Source organism: Myotis myotis, unplaced genomic scaffold (genome assembly GCF_014108235.1).
Source record: "Myotis myotis isolate mMyoMyo1 unplaced genomic scaffold, mMyoMyo1.p scaffold_m19_p_3, whole genome shotgun sequence".
Lineage (NCBI taxonomy): Eukaryota > Metazoa > Chordata > Mammalia > Chiroptera > Vespertilionidae > Myotis > Myotis myotis.
Genome location: NW_023416335.1, coordinates 195,325,839 through 195,338,718, shown reverse-complemented (window position 1 = coordinate 195,338,718; position 12,880 = coordinate 195,325,839). Strand labels below are relative to the sequence as shown.

Below are 12,880 nucleotides of genomic sequence, written 5' to 3'. Positions count from 1 at the left end.
AAGCCCATTACATTAATTCTCCTAGTCAGTCTAAGAGGTATCACAGAACCATTTCACCAGATGAGAAAACTAAGCTTAGAAAAGGCTCTAATTATACTGCTAGCATGCCATGAAGCTCAGATTCAAATCAAAACCAGTGCTATGCTCACTCTGCTATATGGATTGCATAAAAGTGAAACAATAACGCTTTCTTAAAGGTTTATAAAGCATTGACTATATGTAGACAATTGTCAAATATTATATTTCAATGGTCTGAATGTGCTCAGATGAAATTTTTCATTTATTTTGGCTGCTTTCTGTGTTTCTAGTAATTATATGAATTGCGAAAATATTTATACTGTGTAAAGATATACAGAAAATAATGATCATATTGTATGGAATTATATTATTCTTCTCATTCAAATCCTGACTTGTTCAAGCTCTTAATTAAAAACACTTCTCTAGTAAAGGCCAAAAAGGTGATATGTTGTTATCCTATATCCTATTAATTTGTATTGCTACTTGCAATGGAAACAAAAATTTTTGTTTTCTCTTACTGGAAATAAACATGTTTATTACACAACAAAAAGTAACTTCTCTATGTAAGTATAGGTTTTTTATAGGAAAAAGAAAATTAGTTGCTATCCACCAAAGGCAGCTACCATATGAATAACTCAATTGTCTGAAAGCCCATTTGCCTAATGGTTTAATATCATGTTTATGCTCTCAAAAATTAGAGATTTGATACTAAAATTTTCTGAAAATATCTCTTGGAGAACAAGAACAGAGTATGGCTTGGGCACTGCTTAATCACTTTCCAGAATACTGCCTGGGTCATGTAGGTGCTTGACAGATGTGTGATGAGTGAATTAATGACTCTATCACAAGGGGATCTATTTGTAGCCACATCAGTAATGAGAACCTTACCTGTCCATCACTGAAGCTATATTTCATTTCCTGCAATTTCCTGATCAATACTAATGACTTAGAGTACATACATGTACCTACACTTCATGGATAACATTTTTAACAGACAAAAATGTCTAAATGAAGCCTATTTCCAGAGCTTTACATAAAATATTGAAAGAGACACTTAAACATGAGTATGACTACAAAGTACTGAATTAATTTCTCTAAGTCACACAGGAAAATCAGTCTCATTATTTCAATAGCACAGTAACATAACAAGCTCAAAAGGTAATTAACTTAAAATTTCTAATAAAAGTTTATTACCTTAGGTGTTAATGGTGCTGATGAAAGTTTGTGCTTTGCCTTTCTCATATGTAGATATACTAGGGCAACCTCTAGGTAGGAGTCCCTTATCAACCTAAAATGATATATAGAATTGTACTTAATAAATTGCTTCACCACTCATAATTACTTCCCATTATTTGCCAATAATTTCTGAGCGAATGAAAGGTTATAAATAGACAAAACCAGCATCTGTCCCAAACTCCCACCTTCTTCTCACAGCACTTTTGGCATAGACACTAGCATCTGCCTCCCTACTGAAATGAGGAGCTCTAGAAGAGAGCTGAGCATTGTACCTTGTCCTTACTGGCAACACTCTGTAACATCAAGGCCAGTCTAGAATAATCCAACCAACTAGGCAGTAAAGAGATGAAGGTCAAGTCTGGAGGAACCTGCCTTAAAAACCAAGCCTCAGCCTGGCCAGGTTGCTCAGTGGGTTAAAGTGTTGTCCGGATACATCAAGGTTGAGGGTTTGATCAGGGCTCATATAAGAAACAACCAATGAATGCATCAATAAGTGGAACAACAATTCAATCTCTCTCTCTCTCTCTCTCTCTCTCTCTCTCTCTCTCTCTCTCTCTCTCTCAAATCAATAAAACATAAAAATAAAAAAACAAGCCTCTTTCAACTCTCCTACACTAATATCAAAAGAGACACCTAGAGTTATGCAGAAAGCAGGGATTTGGTATGGGTCAGGTCTTTGTGCTCATTATGAAACCTGTCAGTCAGGGCCATTTAGATCAGTGTCATTGTAATAATGACGTCTTCCTTTGAATCCTTATTTTCACAGAATTAAGTTGGCCAGCCCTGGTACTGCTTATCAGAGTGAATATCCACATAGTTTCCTTATAGATACAATTTCACATCCAGGGAGGCCCCTGGAATCCTAGGACTGACAGGAGATTGATCTGAGTACAGGGAATCGCAGTCCAGTGTGCCACTGTGATAATCACTGTTACCACCTTGGGTCAGAGCCAAGAACAACAAGCTTGAAAAGGAAATTGGTAAACCTGATGGACAATGGAAGCCAGTAAACTAGCCCTACTGTGGGCAGTACAATACAGTGTCGTACCAGAACACAGGGCTCAAACCACAACACACACATCGTGTCAATAGTGGAAAGATATTGTCTTTACCCTGAGTTTTGATCATGGCTCAAGCTTATTTGTATAGCTTCATATAAACTCTCAAGTTGCAAATTTGGAGATTTCTCCTCCACCAACAGTTGACATTCTATTTTGCCTGAAAGAAGAAAAAAGATGGACAAAGATGGGTTTTCTTTTTTCTATCACTTAGAACTTCAGAACAAATATTTCATGCGGGAAATTCAGAAAACAGGGCATGCTGTCCTTTTCATTCATCTGTTGTTTCTTGATGGAAGAGAAGCCAACAGGGAAAGAGCTTTTGTTTTCTTCCCCAGGCAACTCAAGACTCCTCTAACTTCAGGTAGCAACACTGCATCAAAGCCTCCATTGGCTTTCCAGATATGACTGCTTCTATCATCTTCCTTTTCTATCTTTTTACTTTGTGCTTGCCCTTCCTCCTTGAGCACTCATTCCCCTTTTCTATACCCATCTTCCTCTTTCCTCTGTCTTCATCACAGATACCATAGAAAACATCTCGAAAAATAAAAAGTCCTTAAAAGTCAGGAAAATCTTGAAAAGCACCATGGATGATGGAAATGCTCCAGTTCTCATTCAGCTCCCGGCCTTTAGGGTGAGCTGCAGCTGTCAAAGGTAGGTGCTGGAATGACACTTTTGTAACAAAAAGGGCAGAAAAGGGAAATCTTATAATTACTCTAAAAAGGATCCACAGTTTCTGCGCAGCATGTGGACGGGGCACAGAGCCACCCCGTGTTAAGTCCACATCTGGGTACTATCACTTAGGAGCTGCTGATTTATGAAAAGTTACTTAACCAGACTGCTCCACATTCTCCTCATCTGTCAACCAGGAATAGCCATGCCTACCTTGTGGAGCTGCTGTAAGAATCAGCGATATGAGACGCGAGACACTGACTAGAGTGCCTAGTGTCTATTAGATGCTTAAAAGGAGAGCACTCACAACTATCATCATTTTTCTCATGGCTAAAAAGTCCACAATAAAATCATCCTATCTAATAATAGACAAACATGGTAATTGACCGTACCTTCGCTACACCTCCATTGGCTACTCAGTGCAATATGCAAATTAACCCAACCAAGATGGTGGCTGGCAGCCACGCAGCTGAAGCGAGCAGGAGGCTTGCTTGCTCCAGTGATGGAGGAAGCCAAGGTTCCCCGCCTACCGCGGCCTGGCTCTTGGCTCCAAAGCAACAGAGTTTCAATTATAGAAGCTAAACAAACCCCAGATACCTGCTTTCATCAGGCCGTGGCCACAGAGCTGGAGCGAGCAGGAGCCGGCTCTTAGCTCCAGTGACAACAACAAAGTTTCAATTATAAAAGGTAAATAAATCCCAGAATTAAAAAATAAAAAGAAAAGAAGGAGAGGCTGGGAGCTTCAGTTGCCGGCAAGCCTGAAAATGGCCCTCAGCCCCTCACCCAGACTGACCAGGCACCCCAGTGGGGACCCCCACCCTGAAGGGGGTGTGACCAGCTGCAAACACCCATCAGCCCCTCACCCAGGCTGGCCAGGCACGCAAGCGGGAACCCTACCCTGATCCGGGACACCCTTCAGGGCAAACCAGCCGCCCCCACCCGTGCACCAGGCATCTATCATATATAGTAAAAGGGTAATATGCAAATTGACACTAACAGCAGAAAGACTGGGAATGACTGGTCACTATGACACACACTGACTACCAGGGGGCAGACGCTCAATGCAGGAGCTGTCCCCTGGTGGTCAGTGTGCTCCCATATGAGGGAGCTCTGCTCAGCCACAAGCCAGGCTGATGGCTGCCAGTACAGTGGTGGTGGTGGGAGCCTCTCCTGCCTCCTCAGCAGCGCTAAGGATGTCCGACTGCAGCTTAGGCCTGCTCCCTGCTGGCAAGTGGACATCCCCCGAGGGCACCTGGGCTGCCAGAGGGATGTCTGATTGCCAGCTTAGGCCCAAGCCCCCCAGGAAGCAGGCCTAAGCCAGCAGGTGGTCATCCCCTGAGGGGTCCCAGACTGCGAGAGGGCACAGGCCAGGCTGTGGGACACCCCTGCCCGAGGCACAAATTTTTGTGCACCGGACCTCTAGTATGGACATCTTAGGCAAATATGTGTTGTATAAAAGTTATAAATATAAGTATGCCATAGCACTTTAATTTAAATGAGTGAGGGTTTTTTTTGTAAATACTAACTAAAGTGTTCAGCTATGTAATGAAATGATGTATCTTCCAAGCACTATTTAAGGAACTCATTTATAGTTAAATGGCTGATGCTGACATTTTTCAGTCAAACATGAAACCAATGAAGGGTAATTGTGATTATAAAAGAAACTAAGGGGTAACTTTTTTCTTTCTAGATATAAACTGAAGATAAGTAGGGTTCTCTTTATCTAAAACTTAGTTTGTACCAATGTGCTTGTCATCACCAAGCCCTTAGTAAAAATCTGGATATTTTTTATACTCACTGACTAGATTTTCAAGAAGCCTACTGTTAATAGGAACAAAAGAAAAACAAACAAACGAACAAAAAAACTCCACAAACTTTATCCTAGTTCTGACCCCAAACACATCTTACCTTTCTGAAAAAGGATTTCAGCTTCCACCTCATATTCCTCTGTTGCTGAGATCTTACAGAGATTCAATGATGTTTCAAAAAGTTGAAGAGCAGGTGACCACTTTAAGGAATCCTTCTTTTTACTGGTATAGTAGACTTGCTTGGCTACTTTATGTCCTAAAGAAAGACAGTAGATAGGAAAGGTAAAACAAACTACATAGTGTCAAAATAAGTTACTAGACTTCTCTCACATTAAGGCATCTACTAAGAACCTGGTGGTCTTTAGTTTTTAGTATCTAAGAAAAATTTTTTAAAGAAACTCAATATCCAAATATTTCAATGAACTACAGCAATAGTCTTTTGAAACTTTATTTTTTTTTTTACAAATTTCCATTCTCATTTTTAAAAGGAAGAATAATCTCTAAAATCTCTCTTTCAGTTGTAAAATTTTATAATGCTCTGGAGAACAAATTCTCGTGTTCCTAAGATGAGGTTGTAGTAGGGAAACATCTGGAAGTTTTAAAGTTTTATGCTCTTTCCAATAAAACATGCATATATTAATAGGCAGTAATTTTGCTTCTACTCAGCTCTGCAGTGGCTGCTTGCTATGCATATTTTGTCATCCTAACTAGATAGTAACCCATTACGGATGAGGGCCACATGCTACACTTCTGTGTGGTCCCATCATTACTTACCATAAGGAAGGATTGCTGTATGGGAGAGAGGCATTAGATTTAATCTGTGTGGCCTCAAAGACAGACAGATATTATTCAAAAATATTTTCTGAGTGCTTAGGCACTAGATAAAAATGGGAAAGGAGATTAAGGCTTATTAAGTGCTTCCTACATGCCAGGCATCACCCCAGGTACTTAACGAGCATTATCTCATGTAATCCTCCCAACTCCAACTCCAACTCCAACTCCAACTGGATGCCATTATGCAGAGGAGTAAGCCGTGATACAGTGAAGTCCAAAGAACTTGCCAAGGTCAACTAGTAAGTAGCAGGACCATAATCTGAGCCTATGTAGTCAGGCCCCAGGGCCCACACACTAAACTATGACACTGTAAGTCTCCTTGAGAGAGAGGTCATGGAGCTTAGTGCTTAATGGGGAATACTGATGGCCAGACAGGTGAGTAAGATACTGTGTGGTCAATTCCACGGCGGGGAAAGCAAGGGCGCTGTGGTAGCAGGAGAACTGGTGGGACGATGCAGAAACTTTATTTCTTTAATTCTATCTTTTCTTCTTTGCTTCCTTTGGATTCAAACTGGCCTCATCCAGCACACTGACTCACCCGTCTCCCTCTCCCCTTGCATGTCCACTCCTTTCATCATTAAGCCCTCAGGACAATGAGGCCCTGGCCAGCATTACACAATCTTAGGAACAAAGCCATGGGTCAGTGCCACAGAGACAGAGTTGCAATCAAACTATAGGTAGCATCTAGCTAGGGCTCAGATGAGTTTTAGCTCCAGACCCAGAGAAGTAGAATGACCCCACCAACCATCTTTGGAAAACCAGACAAAACAATGCCATGGCTGATATCAGCACCTGACGCACTGATCAACTACCTCCTACCTTAGTGCCAACCAATCAGTAGAGACCGTGATCCTAACCAGGACCTAACTCCCTTCATCTCCTATAGAATCCATCCCCTAGGAGCCATTGGAGAGACAGGTCTCTGACAACTGGCTTACCTGTGAGTCTGGGCTTGGTGCCATTTCTCCAACTAATAAACCCTTACCTTCTTGGCTGCAAACTCCTGTTTGTGTTTGATTGGGCTTTGATGTGTGCTGGCAAATGGACCCCTTTAGTCCAGTCACACTGGCCCAGACCTGGGAAAGGTCAGGAAGCCTTCTCAGAGAATGTGGCTGTTGAAGCCAACAGCTGATGGCCGCCTTGAGTTTGGTAATTTTAAAGAAGAAAAATTTTGGGATAAAGAGTAGAAGGCAACCGGAAGAAAAACTACATTGATAGGGCAGTTTACCATACGCAATAAAGGGATATAAACAGAAAGGCAATGTAGGATTGCAGAATGAAACAGTTGCTGAATCCCAGCTAAATTGTTGGTTCAGGCCAGTCATTGGTATTACCATGTTATTAGAGCCTTTGAACAAACCCCTACATGTCTCTGGGCCTTGAGTGTCTTTCACTCAAAAATGAACCAGCAGAGCTGGAAAAATCTGAGGTCTCTTCAGGTTCTGAAAATTTTCAGTTCCAGAATGCGAAGGCTTACAAAGGGCTTTCAAGAACCTAGGACTTTTTGTAAATGTTTAGTTCAGGAATCTGTTATTCAGCGGTTCTCAGCCTGTGGGTCGTGACCTCTTTGGGGGTCGAGCGACCCTTTCACAGGGGTCGCCTAAGACCATGGGAAAACACATATATAATTACATATTGTTTTTGTGATTAATCACTATGCTTTAATTATGTTCAATTTGTAACAATGAAATTGGGGGTCACCACAACATGAGGAACAGTATTAAAGGGTCGCGGCATTAGGAAGATTGAGAACCACTGTAGCTATATGAACAATAGGATGGTGGAAAACCATGCCTCTCTCCCTCTTTCTTATCCAGGGAGAAGTTACTTCAAATGATACAGGATGGCAGCAAATTGCTGAGAATATAGAGATGGAAAAAAACAACAACAGGGCATTCTCCCAGCTCCCAGGAGCATGCCAGGCATGGAATAACGAGAAGAGCTAACACCTACAAAGCTCTTAGAACAAAGTCGATGCCCTTCTAAACTTGTTACGCATTCCACTTGCTTCACCCCACAACAGCCGGTGAGATTGATACATACTTTTCTTATCCATATCTTATGGGAGAGGAAACTGAAACATAGAGAAGTTAAATGACTTGCTCGTGGAAATCAGACCAGAATTCCTTCTCTAGTGACTATTCTCTTAACCCCAACAATTACCAACTTTGTTTACAGATCCCAGGCAAGAAGGATATGCAAATATCCTTTGTCTAATATAACCTCATGTTTCAATATATCTCCCACTTTATAGGTTTCACTATTGTTTCAAATTATACCATAACAGTGTTTATTAATAATTATACTATAACACTTTATTAATCTTCATGTCATCAGGGCACTTAAATATATGAACTATATATATCTACCCTATATAATATAGTACTATATAACATAGGACTAACTCATAATAATAGTACTTAAATTGTCTTCTAGAGTTTTGTTAAAATTAGGAAAAAACTGTATAGAAATTATTGACTGTTTTCTCTTTCTAACTAGAATATAGGTTTTTTTAAGGGCAGATGGTGACTGGCTTGGTTCCCCATTGTATTCTCACTCCCCAGCACCTTCACTCCTATTATAAAGTCAATAATTGGCTTTTTAAAAAATCTAATAAGAAAGATCAAGGTGCAGTTAGTGGAAAATAAATAACCATGATGCTTATTTTTTGTTTGATAAAAATAATCTCAAAATGCCTCTTTCTGGGTGAGGCTTTCACAAGAAAACATAATTGTTAAGTGTCTCTATTCTTGACATGCAGTCTTTGCTATCACTATACAGGCAGACTGCCGAGAAAGCATTAAGTCAGATTATATTATGCTTCATAATATTGAAATGTTCCTTTTTCCAATAAACATCAATTCTGTGGGGGGAAAAAGTTGCGAAACTGACATTGTTTTGACAGAAAAGCTGCTTTGGTTTTATTTCTTAAGTCTGTGTTTAATGTAATATAACAGAAAGCAAGCTGTTCTACTTCAAGTGAGTCTAAGAAACAGAACCAGTATTGCCAGTGAGTAGTGACACATCTTCAATATTACTGAGGCAGGAAAGCAGAGAATACACTTGATTTAACAAAACCTGTACAGTGTAGCACAACCTGTATGTAAGCTCTTGTAGAAATCAAACATACTAATAATATAACAAACTGTGGACTAAAGATGCAGAAAAATAGCTCTCACGGGATCAGATTGCAGGAAGGAATTCTAGAGGTCAGCTAGGCCAGCCTAAGTTTATAAATAAGGAAACTCAACAATATAGAGAGAGGTGAAGCAATTTACCTGTAGTAAAAAAATCACATCTGATGATGAGGGTGACGATCAACATATAATAATAAGGATCATCACTAATCATGGGGGGAGGAGAGAAGGGAAATAGTGGAAAGGTTCTGGAAAGGTGATGGCGTGAGCACCACTGCTGCCCTCCCTTCTCCATTCTAGTCCCACCACCAACCTCTCTGAGCTGAGCAACAGCTGGTGCAGGAGGCAAATGGGTCCCCCGAGGCTGATGGGTCCCAGGAGGCAGGGGTAATGTTTAAAATGTCGATTTCATTATTATTCAGGTATGGATGAGGTTAACAGGGCAGGAGACAATTGCCATGGAACAGATAGTGTATTGCAGGTCCCCAAAAAGAAGAGCCACAGCACCCCACATAGGGCCACACAGGGAAGCACCAGGGTTGGTCAGAGGTGGAGGGAGCAAGGGGAAAAGTGGACAAGAGCCTTCGTTGTGGTTCTCATGGGACAGAATGGATGGGGTAGGGTAAGGAGACTCAGCTGGCTTAGGATTGGCTGGTTTAAAGCATTTCAGTGGGCTCTCTGGTAGTCTGGTAGCTGTGCCTGGGGTGATGAAGGTAGGGGAGGAGTGGCCCAGAGTGCAAGAACCCAGCAAAGGACAATAAAGGAGCTGATTAGGGTTTGGGTTGTGGACCCTGATGGCATGTTCAATGAAAAGTGATTTGCTAATCTCTAGAAGTTTAGGGCTAATTCCTCCCTAAACAGCAAGGCGCCAGATGTCAAAGCATCAGAAATGCAGAAAACAAAAGGGCCTGGTCAGATACAGGTTAGAGCTGAGAGTTGGTACAAGACTTTTGTCGTCTGAGCTGGACGAGAGCCTGGGAGCTAGAGGCAGGCTTCCTTGGGTCAAACACAGAGGGGTGTCCTGGAGAGAGCTGGAAACAACATGCCTGCGTTCCTCCCGGGTTTCTGAGGAGCCGTGAGCTTTCTGCTGACTTGTCCACTTACTCTAATCAGGTCAACTCTTGGTTGGCTCCAACCTGTTCTTCCCCCCGCATCCAGGACTGTATTTTAAAACGTAACCATCCCAGCTTAGCTCTTCCCATCGGGTGGCCAGCCCACTCTGTTCGGGCTGTCTTTGTCTCCCCTACAGTTCCAGAACAGGTCCAGCTCGTCCTGACCTCAGAGCCTACAACTCACTGCTCCTTCTGCCTCTACAGTGCACACTTAGTGACTCACATTTAAGGTTTGGGGTTAAATGCCACCTCCATGGAGAGGCCTTCCCTATTGACTTAAATGGGCAGCCATCTCTTCCCTGTTCTTTATCAACAGATCTTATCCACGTCTTTCATAACACTAACAATTCATAATTATACATATACATATACTTAACTCATTACCATATATTAGCTTTATATATCCTTGCTGAATTCCTGTCTAATTGTTATCGAATACATATTTTATTTTAGACAACATTTATTTTATTACATTTTTTAAATATTAAAAATATTTATTTTCTACAATATTTATACGACATGATTCATGATATAATACGCACTCTTATATGGTTTGTTTACATGTTTATTTCTGTGTCTACGTGTTTATTTTTGTCTCCCACACTAAGATGAGGGATTACATCTGTTTTGATCTAAAATAACCTCCCAGGTCCTCACACAGAGTCTGGCACACAGTAAATAATCAAAATCTATTTGTTAAATAAATTGAGCCTGAGTATTCATAAATACTGCCCCATATACTAGCAAATGTACTTAGGTAATAGCATGCCTGCAAATAACTTTAAAATTTTCACCAATGGCTTGAGTGTAATATATGTTTGTGTTCTTACCAATTCTCATTTTTGTTTTGGCCAATAACATGATATGAGGAAGATAGACATTTTTCAAAGGCTGTAATGGACTTGCATAGTCAGTGTTTGATGAAGGAAACTCAATTGTTTCTCCAAAAGTTAGCATCTGTAAAAGAAACATTGTAACGAGTAATTAGCTAAAGTCGTTTGGAATAAAGAAAAAAAGAAACAGAACAATAAGTTTCTAAATCTTGGGAACTCAAAATCACTCTCACCTGTTCAATAAGAATGTTGTGAGACTGAGTCAACAAATTTAATTTTTCTGTTTTTGTATGCAAAATTTCCTTGAATTTCTCTGCACTTGTTAAGTCATCCAGCAAAAGCAAGCTTCTCGCCAGAGTTAAATAAGATCGTGGAGAAATAAACTCACTTCCTTCAAGCAAACGTATTATGGCCTATTAAAATAAAATTATTCCTTTGATTGTATTGTTCGCAATTCCCTGAAACAAGAGCTGGCCATATTGACTGTCATGCATTCAGTACCTAATGGTATATAAAATTCTCTCCTTTTGTTCTACACTGAATCCTTTGGTAAATATCAATGTGAATGAAGTTTCCTTCCTACCTGAAGGTTTGTTATGATGTCTGCCTTTAAATGCTTTTCTTGTAGGCCAATGATTACAGCTTGCATCAAGAATTCAGCCTGTAGCTCCCTGTCGCCTGCACTTTCTGCCTCCAAACACACTTCATTGATGAGGCTAACATAATCTGTCATATCATTTTCTAAAATAAACAAATGTAGTTATTTACAATGCACTGAGAAAAGTAACAAAATATATACGCATAATATGCCCCACGTCCATCACAGGAATATTGTGTAATACAGAACAGGAAGATACAAAGAGATAGAAAACAGACTACATGAGACAGTGAAAATAAATGTGTTGCAATTTGGGGGAAGGCACTTTACGGTATCCAAACACTGCAAAACTAATAATAACATTGCATGAGATAATTTAATTTGGGAGATTGATAGAGATGGTGGATAAATAGGTTTGCAAGTAGATAATTATTCATCACTGTAAGAATTAACATTCCTATGTGCCAGCCTGTGTGGTCTAAGAACTCTATAAGTGTAACCCATTGAATTTCAACAATAATCCTATGAAACAGGTACACTTGTCTCTATTGTATAGAGAAGGAAGTCAGGCATCGGTGGGTTGAGAGACTTGGTCAGGGGTCACACAGCGAGGAAGTGGTAGTCCGAGCATTGGAACCGAAGGCACCTGGCTCCAGAACCTGTGCTTCGGACCCCTCACCCTACACTGCCTGCTTTGCATACAGCAGTAACATATATGCGTTTTCAGTGATACAAGGGACTATTGAAAGTGATTATTCTTACTTAAGAACCTGCATTATTTTTATTCTGGAAACAAATTAAGCTAGAGAGTTATAAAATATATCCCAATCAAACCTCTGTTACCTACATGAAATCACTTTTTATAAAACCTTTGATTAAGAAAATAGGATATTTGTACCTTTCACGATTCCAATGCCACGGATCTGTGCAACAAACGCAGTCACCAATGCTAAGCGGCACATCAACCACAGATGAATGTTGAAATATTCTCGAGAATTTAGGGAGATAGGATCTAAAAATTCATTATCATCTTTCTTTTCAATGACCTAAAACAATATTAAAATCATGGTAATCTTCACAGTAATAGTGGCAAAGTTCTAGTCTAATTCTAAATGTAATATAAGTTAAAAGAAGCATCCGATATCATTTAATAGTATTAAATTTTAAATTTTAGAAATTATTCCTGTACATTCTAAAAAACATAAAAAATACACACACAAAAACAAACAAACAAATAAAAGCGCCCATAATCCCACAATCCTCTATTAACATTCTGGTCTACTGTTTTTCAGCTTTTCTTTTTCTTTCTATACCCATTGTTGACAAACAGTTTTGCAGTCTGAATTTATCACTGCAAATGATAGTATCCGTAGTTTCCATGCCCTCAAAATTTTTGTAAACATCATCTGAAAGGCGGAATAATAAAAAATAATACTGGCTAATATCTATTGAATGCTCCTCATGTGTCAGGCACTGTGCTACATGCTTTATACACATTATTTCATTTAATTCTCTTGACAAGCCCAAGAGGAGTTATTATTTGTTTTACCTATGGGAGACCTGAAACTTTGAAA

At 40.0% G+C, this 12,880-nt stretch overlaps 1 protein-coding gene across 1 annotated transcript in view; it reads right to left on the bottom strand.

The window, feature by feature from the left end:
- CFAP54 (cilia and flagella associated protein 54) overlaps window positions 1–12,880 on the bottom strand; it is a 252,382-nt gene that overhangs the window by 60,803 nt on the left and 178,699 nt on the right. The window contains exons 53-59 of the mRNA XM_036301177.1: window positions 12,205–12,352; window positions 11,292–11,449; window positions 10,942–11,121; window positions 10,706–10,832; window positions 4,893–5,048; window positions 2,367–2,472; window positions 1,213–1,306 (exon numbers count right to left, since the gene is read on the bottom strand). Coding sequence (XP_036157070.1) covers window positions 1,213–1,306; window positions 2,367–2,472; window positions 4,893–5,048; window positions 10,706–10,832; window positions 10,942–11,121; window positions 11,292–11,449; window positions 12,205–12,352 — 969 coding nt within the window. The remainder of the gene's footprint in view (window positions 1–1,212; window positions 1,307–2,366; window positions 2,473–4,892; window positions 5,049–10,705; window positions 10,833–10,941; window positions 11,122–11,291; window positions 11,450–12,204; window positions 12,353–12,880) is intronic.